The sequence below is a fragment of the Rhea pennata genome, chromosome 2 (assembly GCF_028389875.1).
Source record: "Rhea pennata isolate bPtePen1 chromosome 2, bPtePen1.pri, whole genome shotgun sequence".
NCBI classification, from domain to species: domain Eukaryota; kingdom Metazoa; phylum Chordata; class Aves; order Rheiformes; family Rheidae; genus Rhea; species Rhea pennata.
The window spans coordinates 159,893,798-159,918,902 of NC_084664.1; the positions used below are offsets into that span (position 1 = coordinate 159,893,798).

A 25,105-nucleotide genomic window follows, 5' to 3' on the forward strand; every position below is an offset into this window, starting at 1 on the left:
GCCATCCTGTGCCGTATCTGTGGCCATCAGAAAGTCTCGGGAAGAATTTGAACACAGAACTTGAATTTTGACAACTGGGAAGCCAGAGTTGAACCCCGAAAGACACATCAATGGCACTGACACGAAGAAAACATAAAATTGCAGAGAAATGGAAATAAAAGGTTCCGTTACCAATGCATTTCCTCATCCTCCTCCTTGGTAGTACTCAGAGCTTTTTCCCTTAGAGAGAGATTATTCTCATCCACTCTTTTAAACTACCTCTTCCCACTAATGTGTCTCTGTTTACAGATCTTACTACAGGCACGTTTTTTTAGGGGGTAGAACAGGCACAGCTCTATCTCCTTAAGCAAAATAAACCGAGGCAATCTCCAGACTGCCACAGAATTGTACCCACAACTTCGTATACATAAATATTCATGTGAATAAAGCCAGACTCACAAAAAAATCCAGCTGTTCAAGATATTTATAATAAAGATTTGCTTACTAGCTGAACGCTTCTTTTGAATTCTGTTTCCAAATCTACATTTTGGTACCGGCTTACTTGTTGAGTAATTGCTCTCATTTATAGAAATGATCAGTCTTAGCAACCTTTTATAAAAACGTCAGAATGAATTAAGGAGCGCTACAAAGCAAAGCATTACCAGGAATCGCTCCTCTTTTTCAAGCCAGCGCTGATCTTCTTCCATCTCTTGCTGTTGTCGTATCAATCTCTCCTCCATGAGATGTGTGGGAAGAACCTGTCCCATTCCTCGTATGTCCAAAGTGCCTGAATCCTACAAAACAGTTAGATTTGTTCAGTCTCACAACTACTGGAAATCTGCATAAACAGCTGCAGTATCTTACAGATTATAAAAGAATGGATCTGAAAAAAGCCCAAACATACAAGAGTGGTCAAGCAGAGCTCCTGATCTCCTCATGAACTGAAGCAGATAATCACAAGAAACTCTTTCCCACTGCTACATTTTAACTGCCTTGTTCCTAATCACTGGAACCAAAAAGATTTGAGAAATTCTGTTTTGTCTTCCAATAACACTGTCACTCCATACTTTGTACTCCACTCAAGTAGGACAACAAAACCATTTATCAAATTCATTTTCTTGGTCTTGAGCAACAACACAACAATCCAGTTGCTAGAACTGCAAGACGCTTTTTTTTTTTATCCAAACAAGTACCTTTTTCAATTTTAGCCAGTACTTGGAAGGCATATAATGAAAATACTTTTCAAAAAGTGAAAAATGTTGGAAGAGAATTGGAAAAAAAAAGAAAGGATTGGACAGAGAACTAAATAACTTGATGTTCCTTGCACCATTATGCAACCCGAGAGGCTGAAAAGCACCTAGAAGGAATACAACTCAAGAAGAGTTTTGTGGACCATATTATCACAAATGTTCCCTCCTCTATTAACAGAAACAAGTTTCAGGAGCGCCTTCTTTTAATAGACTTAAAATGTTTGCAATTTAGCCTCAATGTCTAGGTTAAGATGCTAAGCAGTAATAACTTCCTCAAGTATCAGTGTAAAGAGTACAAAAACTTTACACCCAACCTCACGTATGAGATTTTGGTTCAAAAAGAGCTGAATTCAGTTCCAACTCCCATCCCACTGCAATCAAAGAATTAAAAAAACAATCAAAAATACTCCCAGACAAATGTGCTTCATCTTCCTAGAGCAATCTCCAGATATAGCAAAGTAACAATAATAAAGTGCATTTAGTGGACAGTGTGCAACAGGAGATGCGCTGGTCCACAATACCTCCATGTTTGGTTGCCACGCGGATATTTCTTGAGGCCGATGGTTCCAGGACTCTGTTTGCTCCAGGAGAGAAGCCTGCCCAGGGTAAATGCTGCCTGCCATGGCGGGTATCCCGTGAGAGCCCGGGTAGCCAGACACCTTTGGGAGAAAAAGAAAAAAAAAAAAAAAAGAAAAAAAAAAGAAGCTGTATTCCTATGCCCTGTGCATCTCCAGGTTTAGCAGTTCAGTTCCCCTGTCGAGGGAGCAACAGGAGAGCGCAGAAGTGACTCAACGCGGGCAGTCCCTGGGAGGGAGGAGGGCGAGCGACACCGGAAGGAGCCAAGCCAAAACGTGACACACACAGAAACCCTTTCTCCAACCCTTGTGCTATCTGAGGACGCCGAGCCCAGGAGCAGCACTGCAAAGCGCTTTCTAACCTCTGCAGTCAAGAGGATCAAAGTCCTTTGAGGAGCAGAAATATCCCGGCGGAGGCATTTCTGAGTTACGGACGTGGAGCTCGTGCGGGCTGACACGCGCGGGGCCGTGCGGAAACGTCCCCCCCGGGCGGGCGACGAGCCCGAGGCTCGAGCGGCAGCAGGCTGTCGCTGCGCTCAGCTGCACGGCCCCGAAGCGCTCTTGTTAAAGCAAGGAAAACCTCCTCCACCCCGGCGAAACAGAGCCCCGGACACCCTCAGCCGAGCCTGCTGTCTACGGCCGCAGCTCTGGGCAAACCCAAGAACGCTTAAAGCACTTCCAGCGCTAACTTGTGCTTTAAACGTTGTCGGTAGCGGTAGGGACAAAAGCAAAGCCTGCGAGCACAGGGCGCGCTGCTTCCGCAAACGCAAGAACGCCCTAACGCGCGTCGGCGTGCTTCGGCGGGAACGCCCGCCGCCCGGAGCGAACCCGCCGGGCTCCACGCGGGTTCGACGGAGAGCGTCCGCCGCCGGCCGCGAGCGTTCGACGGAGCGCGGGCACGCCGTGAAACGCAATACCTGGTAATGGTTCGGCTGCACCAGATGCTGCGGACTTGGATAAAACCCTTCGCTGGATCTTGGGCTGGGGTAACCAGGCCTACTGGGCTGCAAGGGTAAAGGGATTTTAGGAGAGTCTTCAGGAACAGAAAAACGTCAACGCAGATTAGTCTTTGGCGAGACAAACGTTTACAGGGGCTGAATCACAACAGCAACCTCTAAAAGAAAACTGAAATAGGTATCATAGATGATTTACACAGTTCTTTATTTTTATTACAAACAATTAAAGTTTCCCCTATTTTTGCTCACAGACAGAACCACCTAAACTGATTTTTCAGCAAATACTGCCTGCGCTGAAAATTCTTTCTGCGTATTCAATTGCTAATGCTAGAGACCGTGCCCTGCGCTGATTAATTTTAGAGAGGACACCAGAGAAGAGCACAACTCTGAAGTCAAACGTCCAGGAGCAAACAGTAACGTTTCTAAGTTCATCGCTTGTGTTCTACAAAGTTTTACCCTCAATTTGTTGTCTCTGTGAAAGTTCTCAAAAGTAAACTCTTTTGCTGAAGCCTGGCCTAAAATGAACCCAAGTCAAACAAGCTGATTTCTTTGGATATTCACACAAATTATTCTGAGCTAGACGTGGTTACTAACGTCCACCTAATTCATTGCCCCAGAAGGGAAGGGGCTTCTGCTCGTATTCTGAACTCCGAGGTCCCTTCGTCTCTCTGGCTATGTTTTTGTAAGCTGAGATGGATGGACAGAAATCACTCCTATTAGAAAGGACAGCTAGAAAGAGGTTATTAACTAGGTACATTCGATTTTGGTGAGGGAAAAGTGCTGCTGGGGAGCAGCAGCAGGGAGGAGAAAAACCAGCAAAAGAGGAAAAAATAAAATAAAAACTCATCGTTGTGCAAATGGGCTGTTATAGTCGCTCTGCATTTCCGTGGGATAGCGCAGTTTTATCATTACTATATGGAAAGTGTCATTATCATTCTGCACGAGCGTCTCTTCTGTCTAAGGTTTTTAACTCTAATTCCCGTGAGATACACAGAATTTCACAGGACGAGCTGGTGTGATAAACTATCTGGGCACGCATGGGATTCAGTTTAAGCCTATAAACAGAATTGAGTTCAAACCTTATAAAGGGCTTAAACTTTCGTGATTAATTGTCATAAAAGGAAAAGTCAGTCATCACCATTAGAAAATGACCTAGAAACTTCAGAGATATTGAAATCCCATAGCCACAAAATTCAATTTGCACACAAGCCGTTAGGATGCATGCCAACATTTTACCCCCAAAACACCATACAAAAACCTAACCCAACTACGTTACACATAGTGCGAGGGCGTCTCAAAGAGTCAAAAATGTCACCCTCCAAATGGTGGTACAAGAATTAATTTCAATCCTAATGCACCTTTCTTCAGGTGTTTCAGATTTGACAACATCACAGCCCAAGGCTTTAACGAAGAGCCTTTCTAACAGGACCTTGTTCTTCACTACGTTAAAAGGATTTATTCTATCCAGGTGAGCCCCAAAATCACAACACCGAACAAATGCTTCAGACAAGGTTTTAACGATCACATAGCATCTTCTTCCAATTCACACCGTTTATCTGCGTCTGTAACCTTTTACGTCATCTATTTATGTACGCTGAGAGTTAATCAGAGATGGCTGAACAGGCTAACGGATTATTTGCTGGTTTTAACTGTGCAATGAAAGCAGACAAGTGTGTTGTCCGTATTTCTTGGTTGCCTACCACTATCAAAACAGAGAACTGAGCTCCGAAACCCATCAGGTAACGAGCTGCCAATGGGGAAACTGAACAAAAAACAAAGTGACCTTCCCATGGCCGCCGGGGGATGCGCGTGGCAGAAGGTGCCACGGTGGTACGACTGAAACCAGCAGCAGCACCAGAGCTGGCACAGTGGGCTCCAGGATTTCGTGATCACAAACTGATTATGGCACCGGTAATATTGGACGTGATGGTGGTGACTGCACAAATTTTTCCAAAATACAGGCTCAGTCCTTCCAAGTGCAAAATATCTCCTCTGAAGAACACTTCCACCGAGAGAAGAGGACCAGCAAGCGGGGAGATTACGGCTCCACCACTGCAGGACACGTCAGGGACATCCAAACAGGGCGATGCAATGAAACAAGATTAAACATAAAATAACATTGGTAGGTATGGAAGCAAAACTGTAACCTTCTATTCAGAATAAGAAAAGTGCAATTAATTTTCTCCTATTTTCTCCCTAATGAGTCCTAAACAAACTTTAGAGTGGTCTGTGATCTACTATTTAATGCAGTGCTACAAGAAAAAAACGAAAAAAGAAGTCCAGGAAACCATTCTGTGGCAACTATGGTAGTATCTTACAAGTTATACAAACAACAAGAAAGGGAAGATCATTAGATCATTAGTAAAAAATTACAACACAGCTCAACTCTAATAACTCAATCTAAACAGAGCTGGGTCACCTCAGGCAAGTATTAGCAGATGACAAAAGTAGTGAAAATGCCACTGTCTGCATCAACCGGTCAAAGGAAGCTTTGAAGAAATAAATGAAAGGAAAAAAGGACATCGTTTCGTTTCTTTTTTTTTTTAAGCATATACTCTGCATTCTGCTGTCTTAGCTACCTTGGGAGGGGCTTCATCGGATCCTCCCGAGTCCCAGGACACGGTGACTTGCCGCCTGGACTCCATTCGCATCCGTTCCTCTTGCTGCAGCTTCTCTTCCTCCAGTATCGTACTATGGAAAACATAAGGGTTGCTTTTAATAAAATTCCCGTTCAGCGTCTGGCAGACCTCTCCCCGGAGCCCCCGCATCTCGCAAGCGAGCGAACGCGACGCAGCCAAGCGAGCGAGAACGGAAAGACACACGTCTTCTACACAGAAACCAGGCTCGGGGAGAAATGCTCTTGTAGGATCATCAGTGTGCCTTTAACAACAGAAACCACAGCTAGTTTTTAGAAAGCTGTGGTTGAACTTGTAGGAAAAAAAAAAGGTTCCTTTTTTTGTGTGTTACCATCTCTTTTGATGTTTACTGACACAAAGAAATCCTCCAGCATAGTAAATCAAGCATTTACTCACACAAAAACTTCTAAGAAAAACATTCCGCTAAACTGCTGCAAAGGTTCAAAACAACGGAGAATATGTTCTTTATGGAAACTTGACAGAGCTTCAAATTACTAGGACTTTCCTTTCTTTTTTAACAAAGCAATCAAAATCACTGCAAATACTTTGCCTTCCTCTTACATTTTAGCCTAAGCAGGAACACATTTAGCAAACAGATTTAGCCAAGCACAGATCTGTGACAGCATTCGCTCAGCTTCTAAATATCCAGCTCAAACGGCTGCGTTGCCAGCAAAGTACCCGACGGTAGTAACGCGAGTTTGCTACTTACCCTGCCCTGCCTACGGAAAAGAGCGCCTGGAGTTCAGCGCGATACCGCTGCCTCCTCCGCGGCAGCCTCCTCCCCGCTCTGCTATGCGGATTAGTAATGCTGGATATTTGCCATTTTAAAAATACCCGGAGCGAAGCTTGGAAACCGGGACTGGCAAGTTCACCGGAGCCGCGCGCAGGGCAGCCGGCTCGCAGAGCGCTCGCTCCAGTGTCCACGGGATAATCTGGTCACGGAGCGATTCCAGCTTCTCTGTCGCTCCGGAGCTGCTAGTAGCAGAGCGAAACCCTGAGCTTTTTAATCTCCTGCTCGGGCCGCTCAACAAGCCACCCAGATTACTCATGCAAGGGATGAGATCAACCGCAGCAACGCGGTCTAATCTGGGAACCTTCCTGCTTCGTTCACGAATAAATTCCTGCTTGGTGGGAGACTCCAACTGCGCTTCTCCTCACCCAGCCAAGGGAAAAAAAAGGGAAAAACAACAAATCCAGGCCACTTTTGAAAAGAGGAGAAGCCATCTACCCTGATGGCAGCAAAACGGAACTTATAAGCGTTGCTGCAATTTCAATCCATCACTGCTGAACCAGCACAAGAATGTGGAACAAAAATAAAATCAGACAAGTTATTTGCAAAAGCAATCCTGATTTAACTACTGCAGAAACACAGCGGCAGCCCGCCGGGGGAAGGAAAGAGAGAAAGAGCTTTCTATTCCAGCACTCTCTCCCTCCAGAATAGGAAAATCATTTCACTTGACTATTTCTCACTTGAATCTATCAAGAACTAGCAGAAACACTAGCTCACACTTCAGCTACTTGGCACGTAGCTTTTCTGGAGCTTGAGAGATCAGTCAACACGCTTCCATAGCCAAGAACCACGGTTATGGTTTTTCCAAGAAATATTGCAGGATTTCAATTAAAAAAGAAAAGGAAAAAAGCCATTTTGCATAAAACGTATTTTGCAACCAAGCCTATGCTATAGCTGTTAGGCCCTATTTGGAGCAAAAGGAACGGGATAAGAGTTGGCTAAAAGGAGCTGACTTTTTGATTCAACTGATTTTTTCTTGGTTTTAGCAGCTTATTGACGACGAGGGCCCCGGGCATCATCTGTTGCCGTTTCTGCAGAGCACTGCTATTTTCCCACGAGAAGGAACGAACCGCTGTTACCTGTCTGCTTTGCTATCGACGGCACGGTGTCTGCGATGCCCAAGTATTTCACGCAACACAACAAAGCTCAGCAGCGTAACTGCAAGCGACACATCTCTACCAAAAGGACGGATTTTCTTTTCCCCCCAACAGCGGCTCAGCTTCCTTCCCCGCCGCTCCTTTGGCTGTGCCTCCAGCAGGTCCTCTCCCGGCAGCCCGCCGGGTCGCCCATGCAGGGACGATCCTGGGACTCGGATGCCCTCGAGCGCTGCTGCCCAGAAGAGAGTCCGGAAATGGGAACGCCTCCGAGAAGCGTTACTCGGCCCAAGGCGAAGAATATAACTGACTTACAGAAACGCCTTTGTTTCCGCGATGGGAAGACCGGTCCATAGATGGAGCGCAAGGACGCCGAGAGATATTTCTGACCTTTTCTCGGCGCAGCTGCTTGAGTAGTCTGAACAGTTTATTAGAATTTGCAGAAGGTCAGGAGGAGTCAGATCTAGGCATATTTTCCCAAACCGCATGTATTTTTAGCAGCAAAGACAAGCAAGAGAAGAAACATTTCTATTCATACCATTTCCCTGGCAAATCTTAAGGGCGTACGACCGAACCTCACGCGTCTGCTTGGAGAAGAAGCCTGATGAGAAATTCCAACTATTAAAAGCTCGCCTAATTGATAAGCTTATTTAATTTACAAAGACGCCTTTTACTAGAACATGCCCGTGACACTGAAAAAGAAACATTTATGGAGAGTTTCAATGTAGGAATATGGGAAACCCCTAAATGTATCCTTGTGTTTCACACCGCGGTGCGGGCACCTTCAGGAAGTGCTGATGTTTTAACGAGCCGCTTCTTCCTTTCTCTCTGCGGTCTCCAGGCACCAGAAAAACAAGGCTGGATGCAGAGGAACAGGTTTTATGCACTGCCCTAATTTAATACCACGGTTACAGGCAGATTATTCCTAACGGTCACGGTCAAAGAGTAAAAGGCTAATGAAGTGTTTTGCAGCCTACATCGTACGTATCAAGTCTGTGCTTAGAAAAAGGGTGGGAGGGAGGAAATGTTGGCTACATGCTACAAAACGGCAGGACTCTAGAGCTGTCCTTATTAGTAGTTTTTCTTCTATTAGTAAGATTTTCTTTTATCACAGCAACGATAAAACCACCCCTTAATTTGCTATTTTTAGTAGAGGGAAGGAGATAGCAATGGGTACCTCATAGAAGATGCATTCAATGCAGCAATGAAACATCACTGAATTATATTAAGAGGGTCAAAAGAAAATCCTACTTAACACTAAATGCAAAGAATAGTTTTAACAGAACTACCAACCAAAGGGACTTTCGGGGCATCACTCTTGCAAGCCCAAGCCTGGGAGCTGATTCGGAAGAAAGCCTATGAGACTGTCCTGGTGCTTCCCTCACAACACAACACCTGCAGTGCATTGAGCACGTAAAGATAGCAAAGAAGAGCGGAAGAAATGAGGCTGGAAATCCACAATCTACCTGTTAGCTTCTGTGCTTGCTCTGAAGCCTAATTGATCCCTATACGCTTCTTTGGACCCACACACATTGGAAGGAAACACTGCTTTCTTACTACCCTAGTCACACTAGTAAGTTCTACAGAAATCAGCCTCTTGACGGGGCACAAGCAGCTGCAGAAAATGTTTGTGCAAAGCAGATGTTAGCATGAAATAAGTAAAGCATCAAATAACAAACTGAGAACACACGAATTGTTTACGCTCCCATCAATGCTATTTCAGACACAGAAAAAAAAAATTCCCAAACTCATGGACTTTTGTCATCAGAACATGGAGGAATGTTGCAGTGTTGTATCACTTGGCTTCAAGCATATAAACTAGTCTCTGCTCTCAGCTTAAAAAACTACCCTGGAGAGTATCCAGAAAGAGCAGCAGAAACAACACACAGAAAAGGACATCAGGGAAATGGCTTGTTTTTGCAAGTTCATGGGAATTTGAGTTCTGAAACCTAATCTTTCCTAGTTGCCTGAGATTGCCTCATCACAAGGGAACTGGTAACCTTTCCAATGAAGGACGGACTTTGTGCAGCGCAAAGAAGCCCTAAGGACAACAGCAGAGAAATGTCACCCATTTGGCGTGGCAGAAAAGTCTCTGTTTTGGTGAGAAGAAAATGGATTCTACGCTTCCTGTGGCCCCAAAAGAGAGCTTGTCCTCTAAAGACTGCCTCAAATCACGTAGCATCACAGGAGGAGCAAAAAAAATCCTCCCTCAGTTCACCTTCCAGCTAGAGTGAGCCAATCCTTAGGCTGGAAGGTCTCCTGGATGTCTCCTAGATGTGTCTTGGAGCTCTCTCGGAGGTCTCCAGTCAAGTCTCCAGCCAAAGCAGGGCTGATGCAGGTCAGGTCCCTCAGGGCAGTTTCCAGTCAAGGTCTCAAAGTCTCCCAGCACAGAAATCCCAGTCTCTCCAGGAGACCTGTTTCGGTGCTTAACCATGCTCACCAGTAAAAAAACATTTGTTCCTCTGTATCCAGTTGGGATTTGCCTTGCTCCAATTTATGACTTGCTTCTTGCCCTTTGGCAGTGCGTTTCTGAGAAGTCAGGCTCTGGGACACTGGTCCATCCCGTTATCCTGCTGACACCTCTCCTGCCCTTCACTTCTTCCCTTTCCTCGCTCCAGACTCTTGCTGCCTTTCTTCTCCCTCCAAGCACAGGCTACATTTACTTTTCTTGCTCTGGGTTTACTTTCCCCCTTTCCTTGTTGGGGAGATATCACTGAAGCTTTCAGTGGTAAGTTCTTTGCAAGAAGGACCATATCTCTCTGCAGTTATGTAAATTATTAGTCTATGCAGGAGCTCCAGGCATAACAGGCAGTGCAACAAGTTATTCAAACAGCAGCTCCAAAAGAGCATCCTAATTAGAGTAAAATTATCACTTATTTTAATCACCTATGAATCATCCTGTACATCTGAACATCCAGTGACAGCCCAAATTGATTTATGAAAATAAAATATGCCGCAAAGCACAACTTTGAAACCAGACAGAACATAACCATGAAGTGTTTGGCAGCGAATCACAACAAAGCCACCCGTGGATTTATAGCTGTAGAAAACTTAAGCATTGCTTTCCAGGCTAATGCTGACTTAGATAAAATAAACACTGAGCACTCAGAAGATCGTAAAAGTGATCACGAACATTAAATATGTCTATACAGTATCTTTGTGATGTTTCCAAGTTTAAATATCAGCTGGAGAAACTGAAATAGAGACACAGGGATCAATTACTGCAGAATAAATTAGTGTGCAAATTTAGCCTGGCGTCACAGGTGTGTGCTCACACTTACTCCACGATAAATCAGAGGAAGTCCACCCCTGCTTTACAGAGGGGAAAGCCATTCCTACCTGCTCACGCTGCATTTATCGCAGGCTACAAAACGGCACAGCGAGAGCTGCCACAGGGCAGCCTGTGCACAGGCTCCCCTGGCACGCTGAAAAATCACGTTTTGAGGTGCGGGGTGCGAATGTGACTTCTGAAAGTAACTTTCAGCAAGGCCCACTCCAAAACTGTGGAGGTGCTCCTGAAAACGTTCAGGCGCCCAAATCAGGGCACCTACTCTGAAAGGCGATGGTTCCTGTATTTCAGAAATGACATGTTTCTACCGCTACACTGTGACAGCTGCACTTCCAATTAAGTCATCACACCAAATTCCATCTGCCACTAGCCCTGAGGACATAGGGATCTAAAGTTAAAAACAAATTGCTAAAAATTTGCAATTCTGTGGGGCAGACAAAGAAAGTGATTCCTATTTCCAGTTCCTGTGCGTTGACTGCCCGGCCTGATACTCTTCATGAGACAAGGTCCAGGTTTCCAGAAGAGTGCCAGGACCTGGCTCTCTGAAGATAAAACTGAACACACGGTCTTTCCTTTCCCACAGAAGGAAAACTTTTTAACAAAATGTACAGCCAAAACAAACATCTTTGAACGAGAAACCGTCCTTCAGCAGTACAACCCTACCTGAGCTGTGCTTTCAGCTCCGTGAACCTGGGCCGCCGGCTCGGGTCGTACGCCCAGCACTTGGTCATAAGGCTGTAGAGGGTGGGAGGGCAGTTTGGAGGCATCGGCAGCCGCTCGCCGTTCTCAATGCGGCCGATCACGTCGTTGTTCTTCACCCCTTGGAAGGGCTTCACCCCGTGCATGAGGATCTCCCACATACACACGCCTGAGAAACACAACACATCTTCCCCGTGTCAGCGGACAACGAAATAGGTATCGAAAATTCACCTCCCCTTCTAGCCAAACAAACAAACAAACAAAAACCCCAACAAGCAAGCACAGGCTGCATTCGAAGCGAAGAAAAGAAGTTTTAATACAAATTGCAACTGAAATGGAGGACAAAAAAAAAACCAAACAAATCTTCTTTCGGATAGCTATGGTCAGCAACATGCTGTATTAGGACTCTATCACCTGGCTTGTTTTGACTTGTAGAAGGTGTTTTTGCTTTGACGGTGTTTTAGCACTGGCACTGTGCCAATTTTTTTGGTGTGGAAACTATGCAATCAAACAGTTTCTGATGAAACTGTGTTAAAAGCAGAAAGAGGAAAATGGTGTGCTGGGTTAAGATCAGCCAGAGTGCTCCGGAGACTTTGTTTTTCAAACTCTTAACTGTGCTCATGTTTTTGTCCAACTATTTTACACCTTGTCAAAATCATGTATGTTTAAAATCACGTACGCTTAAAAACATTCAGACTTTATTTTTTAAAGAAGTGTAATCCTTATTTGCTTGTCCCGCTCTTATTTCAGGCCCCATCACCTTTGTCCCTTCATACAGCCTGCCTGTGTGGTGGGTCTCCGTCCCCACCAGCAGTCAGTGAAGCTCTAGGCTGAGCACAGGAGACCAGACTCATATCCAAACTTACATATTCAAAAAGAATCAAAGTTTCAGGATATTCCCATTACTTTTTCTTTTCTTTTCTTTTTTTCTTTTTCTTTTTTTTTAAGAAACTCAGCCTCTGGTCTATTTTCTAAGCTAGCAGGAGCTATGAAAGCCAAATTAGTGAGACTTAAACATTAAAGATCTGGAAACTGGACAAGACAGGCTGATCTACGCATTAGGCAGGGAAGCAGATAGACTGCAAGGAAGGAAAAAGTGAGAATATAAAGCAGAAGCAGAAAATAACAGTGATATGTCAAAAAGACACTAGAGACAAAACCAACCTCCAGTAAAGAAATCACCACTGTTATGACTCTGCCCTAATTTCCCTGCACCTTCACTTCTGTGCACTTCTTAGTACAGGTGAAAAGGTACACGAAACCTTAGACTCATTGAGTAGGAAAAAATAAAATAAAATAGATGGAAAATGTCCAGGAGAAAAATGGATGTTCAGAATCACAGAACGGCTGAGGTGGGAAGGGACCTCTGGAGATCATCTAGTCCAAATCCCCTGCTCAAGCAGGGTCACCTAGAGCACGTTGCACAAGACGCATAGAAGGCACAATAAAAACACAGCCAATTCTCTGGAAATCCTTCACCTTTCATTAATTAATATCAAACACAACTTCTCCAGTGGAGAACCTTAAAAAAAAAACAAACCCAAACAATTGGTATTTGCTTACCAAACATCCATACATCACTAGCTGAGGTAAACCGTCGGAAGTTGATTGACTCCGGAGCCATCCATTTGATGGGCAGTTTTCCCTTGGAAGCTGCAGGGAAGGTAAGAGCAGGCAGGCCATTAACTCTGCTGCGGAGCTCAGACGCAGACTGCGTGCTCGTGCAAGAGGGCAAAACCTCTCTCCGGCGAAGCTCTTCAACCCTCGTGCTTCGCCCAAGAGATTTCTGCGCAGCCTGGCCAGCAGCTCTGCGTGAGAGCGCCAAGGAGCCGCTGCACACTGCTTAAATACTCGCCCTGACTGAGCAGGGGCTCGTCCTCGTTTCAAGTGAATTCTTCCGATTTCAAGACACAGTGATCGCGCTTAGGAACATCCCGATACCGAATCCAGAAACTGTCGCACAAAATCTCAGGGGTATTGTGAGACACAAGGGACGGGAGGAAACATTCTGGGGAGCAGGGATCTCCCGGTAGGGATGTTTTAAAACACGAGAGGCAAACTTAGAAATATATTGGAGATGAAATATATAAAACTATGCTTTCATAATAAGCACAGATTTAAAATGTCACTGTTCGGCTCCCCATAATGCCATTTCTATTCTCCTGCTCTATTTCCCATCTACCAGGCACTGCAGGACATCTCACAGCTACTGGAGTTAACCACAGTTTTCCATACAAAACGGAAAAAAGTAGGTTTCCAAATTTTTTTCCACTAAATCTCTCTAGTCTAATGCTATTTGGAGTATGTATCATCTAATGACAGGACGAACTTATCACAAATATCTGTAGGTAACCCTGAACTCACTGTAGACTAGTTAGATTATGCCACAAATATGAACATCAGCTCAAACAAACTCCCATGTAGATAATCTAAAAATTGCAAAGCAAGCACTATAAGCTTGTCCTAAAAAATATAATTTTACCTGTGAATGAATTTCATAGGTTTTGCAATTAAAAACAGACCCCGTGATTCTCCTTTATGAAACACGCATGAAGGAATTTACTGCCATCTATTAATTGTTGAATAATTTGCCTTTTTATACAATTATAGCATTTAGACCAAGAAAATCCAGCTAATTCCTTCTGGTGACAAATTAGTACTGTGAGAAGCAAGTGTGTTCCTACTGGTCTGCAAGAGGACTCCAAAATGTTAACTTACCTTTATAGTAAGTACTATCTTCCATATATCGGGATAAACCAAAATCTCCTAATTTCACACAGTCAGTGGCAGACACCAGCACATTTCTAGCAGCAATATCCCTGCCAAATAGAGAAGACACTATTTCCAGTCATTTAAAAAATGTAAAGTGGCAAAACAGCATCATCATCCAAAAAAAGCTATTAAATCCCAGAAGTAGTAGCAGACTCCTTGGAGAGGGCCAAATTATTTTTCTAATCAAGGTTTAGCTGTTCATGCAAAGAATAAGACTACATAATATTTTCTATTGATTAATGAAAAGCTTAGGGAAATACTGTAGCATATTTGATCCTTGTAAGTAACAATCATCATCCAAAAATATAACTGTCATGTTTTATTCTTCATCTATCAAGATCACAGGCTTATAAATCTAGGTACTTAGTCCCAGCAACAGGGATCTGTATGTACACACACACACACACAGAGAATTTAAAACATACTTAAATTCAAGAGAATGAAAATTAACACACTCACCGAAAGGGAAATTTAGCTTCACCTTTCGGCTAAGCAAGCAGCTTACTGTATAAATATTTTGCTTTTCTCATTCTTTATTTAAGAAACCAGCTGCCCTTTGTTTTGCTTTTTTGTATTTGGAAGATTACAGCCGACTTGCACTTTGGGAAAAGACGCTGCAACTGCAAAGCAACAACTCAGCTGAAACCCACCCTTCTGATTAAAGCTGGGCAACAGCTCCAGGTCAATCTAGCAGGGGGCCACCAGGTGTCACTCTTGGAAAGGGCATCAATTTGGTTGCAGCACCTCAAAAAATAGCCAAAGTCTAATATGGAGCCTGACATAAAGCCGGTAAGTGGATTTTAGGAGTGCCTAAGTATTGCTGCTACACATTCATCAGGAGAAGTCAAGGAAAAGAAAATAGCCAGTAAGCTTTAATGCACGCAACTATGTATTGTAAATGGTTTGTCTTCACTCAAGGAAGTTTGCCAACCATCTAGGACACTTCTAACATCCTGAAATTTTTAGAAGTTACATATGTTTTAAAAAGAATATATATATACACACATACACACACAGAGACATGTATACATAAAATCTTACCTATGTACAAATCTCTTGCTCTCTAAGTAGGCAAGTGCTGTACTAAGCTGGTAAGCGTAGAGTATCAAGGAGGCCAGATCCAAGCTGTATTTTCTTACTTGCAAAAACGATCTCAGCTTTTTGCACAAAGAAGGAAAAGAAGGAAAGAATTCACGAAAAAATTGAGAAAATATTTGAACAAAGCAAATATATTAAAGCTTATACATACATTAAAGCTTACCCAAGCACCAACTGACATGCCCTCCCTTTAGACTGGAGGAGAAAACAAATTCAATTGTCACGCAGAAACATGACACTGGGGGAAAACCGACAGCGGTTTTTTGTGTGTGAAAACTGTTAGCCAAATCAAGACGAAATTTTTGCATTGCTTTCAGGCTCTTTTTGAGGACAAAATACATATGTTGCTGTTGGTGCAGACTCAAGCACTCCTGGTCTTTTCATGCATTCTTCCCTTGAAAACTGCACATTTTTGGCCTAGATAATTTCAAGGAGTAGCAGTATATGGCCAATATGAATACCAGTTAGATTAGTACTGTTTTGGCAGCATTAATTTTATTCTGCATTTACATTTGCTAAAATACCCAGCTTTAGCTCAGAGTAGCTACAATCAACGCAGACTTTTTATGAACTATACTTCTAGTATAAGACTTAATGGATTCTCCTTTTAAAAGTAGTACAAAGCTTTGAAAATAATTTGAGTACTGGAAAAGAAATTTTTGTAAATTCTTGAGAGGAGATGACCTCTCCATTATACCTTTTCTGCTCCTTTTCTTTCTTGTTTTCAACTTGGACAGCCGTACTGTACTTTGATAATTAAAACGAATGTCTTGTGATGCAATAAGAAAAATTACTTCCTCTCAAACGTTCAGAAGCATGTGGCTCAAAAAAACCCAGTCAATATAAAAGCTGAGATCCAGGTCTGTTTAAACCATTAATCCAAAAGACATAATAGTGAGGAAAACCCTCTTTTCTAGGGTCCCTGCTGCAGACACTGGGCAGAAAATAATCATAATAAATTCAGTGTTCACAAGGAAAAAGAGGCATCACCCAGCTACCTTCCAAAAGGTGAAAAACCGTAGTTTTAACTATTGTCAGTGAAACGTTATGAGCTCTCTTTGCCCATGAATAGCAAACCTGCTCACAATTTTCTCCCAATTGCTACCCACACAGCACAAAATACTACTGCTGTCTTTAAGGAATAAAATTTACAATAGAATTTTGCCTGAAGAAGGTAGTTTGCAAATGCTGGTTAAACGCTATCTCAAAATCGGCATCTTACATTCTCCCTTTGGAACAGCAACCGAAGTTCCCTGAAAATCGTGACTAAACCATGCTGGTCTGAGCTGCTGCAGTTCCCTAGTGGAGGGGTTAGGCCAAATCCTGCCGCTCCTGAATCCACAATGCTGCGCACAGTCATGGTACCACATTTCAGGAGTTTGCCCCTAAGTGAGTTTTCAGATCCCTTTGCATTAGCACTGAGACAAATGATTTTTCAGTATTTTATGAAAGCATGAGCTAAAAGGGGTGAACACCAAAGATGGATGAGAATTTTCCATACCTCTCCAAGCGTACAGAGCTCCATAATGATCCAAACTGGGTTTTCTGTGATAACTCCAATGAGCTTCACGATGTGAGGATGATCAAACTGACGCATCGTTACTAAAAGGAAAAAAAAATCAAGTCAGTGCATTTCAACTGCTAATGCAATACCTATCTCTTTTTTTTTGTTGTTGTTTGGCAATAAAACAATGCAGTTGAGAAGCTTTTAGTCTATAACTGAGCCATCAATAGCCAGGAGACACAATAACAGTGCTGCAGAACTTCAGACAAGCGCTGGCAAGCCGTAACGCCTGCTCGTTTGAGACTCTGCACCGTGTCTGCAGACAGCCTGAGACCCCGCTTCCTCGAGTGGCTCTTATCTACCTTCCACTTGCAGAAAAAGAGAACTGCTGTCAAAGGCACAAGTCAGGCTCCTGGGCTCTTCTCCCATGGTGGAGCATGGTATCAGCTCTGACATACCGACCTATCAACCCAGTTTACGACCTGTTCACTTGTGCTCTTCCTCTTGGAAGCAGAGGAAGGAATAAATAGCGTGTGTCGTTCGGTAGCTGGAAAAAAGCGCGTCAGTCGTAAAAGCAACATCTCCTTTAATGATTACATTCCCGTCTGACTTTATCTTCTACTGGCTTAATTAACTTCTCAGGCTCATCAGTACAGTCACCGTATATTCGACACAGCAAGATGGACAAATGCTTATTAATGCCACGGGGAGGTGTCTTTGGTAGGTTAAGCAAAACATCAGTCTTCTGATTAAGTTTTTAATCTTCTGACATACACACGACAAATATCCTTCATTTAATCCTAAGGCAGCATCTCTTTTACATTTACAGTTTACAATGTCAACAGAAATGCACCGTATTTCCGCAACTGAAAAGTCTGCTTCTGTTCAAAAAAGTGGACAAGGGAAATACCCTCATATTTTGTTTTTTAACTAATCACAAATTCATCTAGCAAAAGCAGCAGGTGTTTTGAGATTCTCTATTCTGATGAGCTCAAAAGTACATTGGCACACCACAACCATAATCTCAACACATTTTGTAACATCTCAAACCCCAAGAAAAAACTCTGACAATTCTATTTGTAAAACCTAATCTCATAATAGTTTAATACACATTATACTACAAGAAAACCTATATGGACACATGAAAGAACATACCCTTCAAAATATTAATGTATTATGAATTATACAGCGAAGTCAATAAAACAGCCATCCCTATCAATGAAATAGTATAATGGCACATTAATAGAAAGGAATAAACAAAGGAGCGTACGCTGAAATGTCGAGCAACTGGGAAAATATTACCTAGAATTGGAGCAGGATCCCTAAATCCCTAAATTTGTCCTCCTTCCCCCCTTTTTGAAATAAAGAGGATTTCAAAGTGGGAGAAGGAAACTCTTTCTGGCATCCTGAAAAAAGGTGCATTACTCAACTAGAATCTCAGAACCCAATCTCATTACTAAAGTCTTTGTAAATAAAATATATATTACAAGAGAAATCTCAGGCATTTAGTTTCTTGTGCTAATCAAGCTCAAAGCAATTTTAAATATGATTTATAACATGAAAACCTTGTTTCACTGATGTAAAAACAAAGCTGGAATACCGTTTGATTAAATCCAAATTAAAAAGCACTAGTTATTGGTCTGCTACACTAGCATTTCCTGATCTGCCAAACTTGAAGTACAATAAGGAGCCCTTGTACAGGAGCAAATATCTTCTAGATTGTTAAGAATCAGCAGTGTATCTCTGACTGCTAAGTTATTACCATGAGCAACGGTCTTGACTTCTCCAACAGCAATGAATGTAATTGAAAAAAAAAGATAATAAATTAAAAACTCCTAACATCTAAAAAAGAAAAGCCATTAGCTACGAACACAGATTTTCTTTATATACAGTTAGAAAAAAACCCTTGAACACAGGAACACAGAGTAAGAGTATCCCGTTACATGTGGCCTGACCCAATGGATTTCCTCATGTAACACAAAGTTTTCAGCAATACAGTAGCAAAGGATAATAGGCAAAAATTAAGGTCTCTGTCGCATATATTATTTTGCTTACAAATGCTACAGAAATTAGTAACTATAACATTCTTTTTTTTTAGAAGTTTTGCACTAATATCCATCTCAATGGGATTTATGAACATTCGCAGAGTTTGTAGCATTCCTAGAAATTCAGAAAGTTTTTCCCCACATATGAAAACCACTGCTTGGGGAACTGCAGTATTGGTGGACACTTACTTAGGAAATGGATTCACACCATTAGAATTTTAAATTCCGAATCTTCAAAACAGATCTTTTTTAGACATAACATTTTAGCAAACTTTGTTAACAAGGACAACCACCTGACTTCCTAAAGGTGGTGCAATACACCCCAACAAACGCTATATTTCTTTTAATTTATTAGAGGAAAAGACAAAATAGAGGGTCAGATCTCTAGCACACCAAAACTGCTTAGGAAGTCTTAAAGGAGTTGGCCATCACTATTTAATTTTGAAAAAAATCAGGTATTCTATGTACAGTCATATACGTGGGCAATGCCAACGTATAAAGCAGTCTGCCCGGCACATATTGCAGAAGAGGACAAAGCTCATGCTACACACACATATATATAAGGGCAGGCTATATAGACATATAAAAAATTATTATTATACACACATTTTATATAAATATACATTTGCATATTTTAATAACTTCTTGTTTTTATATGTAAAACATATAATTATTTAATATCAGTAGCTTGTGGCACATATGGCTGCAAAGTCTTTGCAAGCTCAGCCTCAAAGAAATATTTTAATACTCACAGGCTTCTTGTAAGAATTTTTCTCTAACGCTATCTGAGGTGCAGTTTTTACATGTTTTGATTGCAACAGCCATAGCTGGATTTTCCTAAAAGACAAAAATTTAGAAATAACTGAAACACAGCCCATCACAAACTCATTCCTTTAAAATGACTAATAACTAAAATATCTTTATATTCCTCCCCTGCAAAGCAGCTCTAGGTGCATAGACCAAGATGCCCACAGTCTGCCAAAAACTAGTGGTAGATCAAGATGATTTTATTCCCTTTTAAAATCCGCGTAATTGAGGTTGGAGGAGACATCTGGAGGTTAGACCAATCCCTCTCCTGATGTTACAGATAGGCTTTTTGGAACCAATATTAGCATCAAACGAACAGTTTCAGTGTCTGCAACCAGCAAAGACTCCAGGCATTTTGCATAATAAATTTAGGAAGCAGCATTATATCAGAGTTCAACACTTTTTTTTTTTTTTTGTTTGTTTGTTTTTTTTTTTTTGTTTTGCTGATTTTTGGCCAGGCAGACAACAGTTACCAGGTTTTTCAGGATTATTTAGTAATAAGTGGCATCCAATACAATCAAAACCTCTGCAAGTGCAACTAACGGGCAGAATGAGATGGACATTTAGGTTCAGATTCGAGCTAGGAGAACCAGACGCCAGAAACCTCCTCCGTAGTTTCACAGACGAGCTGGACATACACACGGATGGAACTACCACCGTAGTACCGCAACTCACCTTCAATCTACTGTAACATTTCTTCCAGAAGTTTTAAGTTCCCACCTGTCTAGTGCATCTATATTTAATGCTAAATCCTTCCTAATTTCCCTTCACATCTTCGAGTATCTGACATGCAGTAAAAAAGTCATTAATGAAAGCAGTCAGCAGGCTGCCACTTAAAAAATTCTTCCTACGCACAGGATGACTGAACAAAATGTGTTTTCCTGTTGAGGAAAGGCTGAGATGGAAAGCATTTTCAAAATGGTATTCCTTGTAAAAGGGGACTTCAGTTGCTTTCATGGAGCACTAGATTTATCCACTCTGCCCCAAGTTCAGCAAAACACTACTTGCCAGTTAACTAGGACAGGATTAAATGAAAAATAAGGGCACCCCTTAATGCAAAATATGCCAGCACTGTTTCTAAATGAAGATACCAGAACAGATCTCAAACCTGTATGAGATATTTAACATTTCTCCCTGTATGGGACCCAATCATATCCATGAAGCTAATCAGTTTTTACTGGACAACACTTCCCAAAGGCAATGGTATTTTTCTGAAGTTAGGGCTAGGTTGTTGCATGCATGAATTATTAGTTTAGTTGTCAAAACACCACGCCCTGAATCCTTCCAAATAAGAAATGGATGTGTTCACTTGAAATGTGCAGAACCCTGAGTCATTATAACTTTGAAATTTTTTTGTTGAAGTGAAGTAGTTTTACAACTTTCTCTTGTGTATTCCACAAAGTTAATCCTTCATCCATCTAAACTGCAATTTTAATCCCTGTGATTGCGTTCTGGAAAAGCACATAAGCACTGGGCTGAAGTACATTAGCCCTGCCGACCTCTCTGGTTTCAGTGGGGTGACTCTTGTGCTGGATCAATGACTGACTAACTATTCTGTCAGGGCAACATAGTAATTTATTAAGAAATCAGCTTCCTAATCAGAGACACAGTTGGATGCTCACTGTAGAAACAACCACGTTGGTTTGAAGGTTGTCGCTCTGTTGTAGGTTACTGCCGTTCCAGCAGAGTGACCAGCAAAGTTCTCCTGGTTCAGCACCGAAGTCAGGCAGATCAGCTCATCCCAATACAAACAGCAGCTTCTGCACTGGACGTGGATTTGTCCAAAGCTAACTTAGGTTTACCACCCATAAACATGTTGTCCAACTTGTGACAAGGCTCTGAAGCTCTGGGTGCCCAACAGTGGAGCACGGCCAAGGGCACACGCGCTCACCACGCTCGGACACACTCAACCTGGAGAGCGAGCGAGTGTACGCTTGGGGTTAAAAGCAGTGACTTCCGATTCTGACTCAACTAGTGGCTTTGGCATGGGCCTGAATATCTCATGGGGTTATCTTCATTTAATTCCTGATAGAGATACAGAGCAGAGTGTCTACTGTGGAACGAGGAAGTTTTCTACATCAACTCAAACACGGAGAACATGCTGTGCGTGCCGATTATTCTTATGAGTAAATCACACAGTCAACGTGTGCTTCTCCTAGTGGACTCAATCCAAGGTATGTAAGAGGCACACTTTTTTTTTTTTAAACTAGACATTAGCTTTATTACCTCAGAAGTGACACTTACTGGACTCATGTAAACTCCCTGGTGCACGTCTCCAAACTGTCCTTCGCCAATGCAGCGCCCCAGTTCAATTCTCTCCCTTTGAATTTCATAATCCCTGGCTGCAAGGATATAATGCACTTAAAATATCAAGTTTCTGATGAAGGGCAAAGAAATAATCCACAAGATACCGAACTCAAAGTAAGTCACTCACATGTCTCACATATGAATAACTAAGATTAACATCTGCTGCACACCAACCTATACAAATACTGTATACACACAGTGGAATCCTCTTAAACAAATGTTTGAAGCAAAGCAATGAAAAACGAATTTTGAAATTTAATTTGCTAAATTGACTGCATTATTTATTCCAATGCAATAGAGATAATTAAATCCTTCTTAATTACAGCTAATAAAAGACAAAGAATACAAACAGCCTACAGCAATACGGAATGTCTTAAACACAGCTTGTGCACATATGCCTTTGTACATTTAAGAGAACTCCACTATGGGGTATTTTAGATCTTTGGACCGTCAAATGAGCCAGAAGAATTTTTAAAGAGGTAACTGCAAGAAAAAAAATATGGAAACAACACCATGGCAAATAAAGATCAAATGAAAGCACAAAATTTTGAGTGCACTACACTTCTATCAGCATATAATTGAAGTGAATTTGATGAGATGTTTTGTGACTTATGCAATTTTGTTCACTTTGTGGTTTAATAGAGTGGAGATATTACTGATAAAAATGGCTCACTACTTCAGAAAAACATTTAATTAGTTGCAACTGAATTACTTCGTCTGCAATTTCATTTCTGGCAGACACGGAAAACTATTCCAGGAATAGCAAAAAAAAAAAAAAAAAAAAAAAAAAAAAAAAAAAAAACATGTACAGCATGTTTTCACCTCTTCGTCTATCATTCAGAGGAGAAAAAATTGTAATCAATCAGTTTAGACTCCATGCCTGATTATTTTATAGCTTCATTGACACTACAAAAATAATGTCTTCCAGCTGGGTAACAGAGTGATAAATGTCTTTTTCATCTCTTGTTTTAGATACTGCATTTTCCTCTTTAAAATCCCCAAGCTAGCTGGTTTAACGATAAATAAATAATGCTTATTAAATGAAAGTGAATAGTAAACTGAAAAATTCCACATCATTCCAAACTGCAAGCACACAGAGATGGGTAAAGGGTCTCCTGTTACCTTCATCTATTCCATAGCTTTCTGCAGTGCAATTAAAAGAAAAATCAAATGCTTACTTAGAGATAGCTTCTTAAAATTAACAAGACAAGGACAAATATTTTTTAACATTAAAAAAAAGAAGAAATAACACACAGAAGTAATTTCAAGTTTACATTAACAGAAGTCATGGGTCTGTTCTTGTGATCTTTGCTGGCTGAGTCCTTCGAGAGCTGAACATTTGAATGCACTCCAGTGCAGCAAAGCACTTACTGAGTTCCACTTCAACGGTCCATCTCACGGGCTCTCAGCTGAAGGGATACTTAAGTGTTCAGCATCACCCAGGGCTGAGCTCAAAAGTAACTACTTACTTAAGTGACAACTATTGCAAAAAATACATAAAATACACATAATAAAGTACATAGTCTATCACAGTATCTTTTAATCCTGCAGTTCTTTTAGTAGAGCCACTTACTGACTTACTGCACGACATTCAAAACACATGCTTGTTTTTGGAAAATATACATATTCTTGCTTTTTAGGTATTTTCCACAATAGCATACTATATTGTAAATGCTGAACTGATTATGAAACATTCCTCCCCTGCAAGGGAGACTAAAAATCCTTAAATACATTCATCATTCTTTAGCTGATCATGGTAGCAGTTTAGGACCAACCTGCCTTCTCATCATAGCCAAACCCGACGTTTTTGCAGGTCTGGGTACCGATTATCTATTTCTAGAGAAACACTAGACTGCTAGAACTCAACTGTAATGTGCAGACACAACTTTTAACATCACAACACTAGACTCTCTTGTTAACTTAATTAACCTTAACATCTCAGTTTAGGATTATGCTCTAATTCAAATATGTCAGAAGACAAAATCCTTGCATTGGCTAGCGCAGCATCTTTTTTTGACTTCAAAGGTGGAAGACTCAGAAAAACTGTGCATTTTTTATGTTCCTAAAGCCCTTCATCTTTACAAAACTACACGTGGTACAGATGACTCTTCTACCAACAAATCAGAGCAGCAAGTCTATCCTAGACCAGGGCTCAGATACAGCTCTCTCTCAGACTGTTTGCTCTTCTCAAAGAAAATATATTCACTCCTCTTTCTAAGCATGTATTCATCATTGTAATTAAAAATCTTGCCTTTTGGAATAAAAAGGGGATTTTACTGTAAAGTCTTTGACAACAGCAAGACTTGTTGCAGAACTTGGTTGTCTTTGCTCCAAAAGCTGAACTTGAAAGACACCGAATGCATGAGTTTTCACGACGTCTTTCATGATGAGTATTTTCTTTGCACACATATTACTTAAGGATAAAATACAAGATTTGGTCCCTGCTAAACCTCAGAAGCTGTCAGACAAAAGTTCCCAAGTTATCTAGTGTACTTACTTGATGGCATTGTATAAGTATCTTCTTCATCTATAATCTCCGCATAGTCATCTGTTTCTGTAAGGGAGGAATTAAAGAGTTTCGGGAAAAGCAAGTGAAAACAAACTCAATCTTTTTTAATCAGAGTCTCCAATTTATCAATGCTGATAACACCACAACCCCCAACTTCCCCACTGCTGGGAGGCATTTACAATAGCATGACTTAAACTTGCTCATGCATGAATTACTTATGGAAGTGATGATGACTTCAGTGCCCATTCTGCTGCGTCACATAGATGCACTTAACAAGAAATAAAAGGCGAATTCATTTATATTCTAAAGAGTGTGAGCTCTGCAACTGAAACCAATCCATCTCAATTGCTGACTTAAAAAGAAAATCTTTTTAACAGCACATTCCTGCCACCAAAAAGAGAAAACAACATCGGTAATGGATAGAAACCACAACTATCACAGATTAAATTCCCTTTTTCTCAATGAAGTGTGAATAAAAGTGTGCTAGTTTTGTTCTAGCTAACAGGCAGAACAGACAGTGAAGATGTTCCAGGGCAGCATCTATCTATGATCAGTGTGGCAAGGTGAATGATTTTCCATAGATTCTCTCAGAGCATAAAGATCCTCCCAGGTCACACTCTTGCTTTACACCCTTTCTTCCTCTATTAATCTCAGATTTCCTCATCTAATGGAAATTCACTCCAACAGCTAGGCAATCTTGATCTCAAGAATCAACATCTCGCAGTTAGTTTTTGGAAAGCATCCGTTCTCAAAGTTTTAAGAGAAAAAAGACTCTTTTTCTTCCTTTAAGATGTA

General features: G+C 41.5%; 1 protein-coding gene across 21 annotated transcripts in view; it reads right to left on the bottom strand.

Moving 5' to 3' along the window:
- PTK2 (protein tyrosine kinase 2) overlaps positions 1 to 25,105 on the bottom strand; it is a 187,424-nt gene that overhangs the window by 13,216 nt on the left and 149,103 nt on the right. For 11 of the 21 annotated variants that reach the window (XM_062570684.1, XM_062570680.1, XM_062570683.1 and 8 more), the window contains 13 exons: positions 24,299 to 24,355; positions 22,924 to 22,944; positions 21,739 to 21,836; positions 19,440 to 19,524; positions 16,640 to 16,740; positions 15,082 to 15,197; positions 13,987 to 14,087; positions 12,832 to 12,921; positions 11,233 to 11,437; positions 5,340 to 5,451; positions 2,722 to 2,808; positions 1,751 to 1,888; positions 642 to 773 (listed from right to left, as the gene is read on the bottom strand). In XM_062570684.1, coding sequence (XP_062426668.1) covers positions 642 to 773; positions 1,751 to 1,888; positions 2,722 to 2,808; positions 5,340 to 5,451; positions 11,233 to 11,437; positions 12,832 to 12,921; positions 13,987 to 14,087; positions 15,082 to 15,197; positions 16,640 to 16,740; positions 19,440 to 19,524; positions 21,739 to 21,836; positions 22,924 to 22,944; positions 24,299 to 24,355 — 1,343 coding nt within the window. Of the gene's footprint in view, positions 1 to 641; positions 774 to 1,750; positions 1,889 to 2,721; positions 2,809 to 5,339; positions 5,452 to 5,957; positions 6,041 to 6,105; positions 6,183 to 7,265; positions 7,623 to 11,232; positions 11,438 to 12,831; positions 12,922 to 13,986; positions 14,088 to 15,081; positions 15,198 to 16,639; positions 16,741 to 19,439; positions 19,525 to 21,738; positions 21,837 to 22,923; positions 22,945 to 24,298; positions 24,356 to 25,105 lie in introns of those variants that run through there. The other 10 variants (XM_062570687.1, XM_062570686.1, XM_062570682.1 and 7 more) reach the window with 4 other exon arrangements.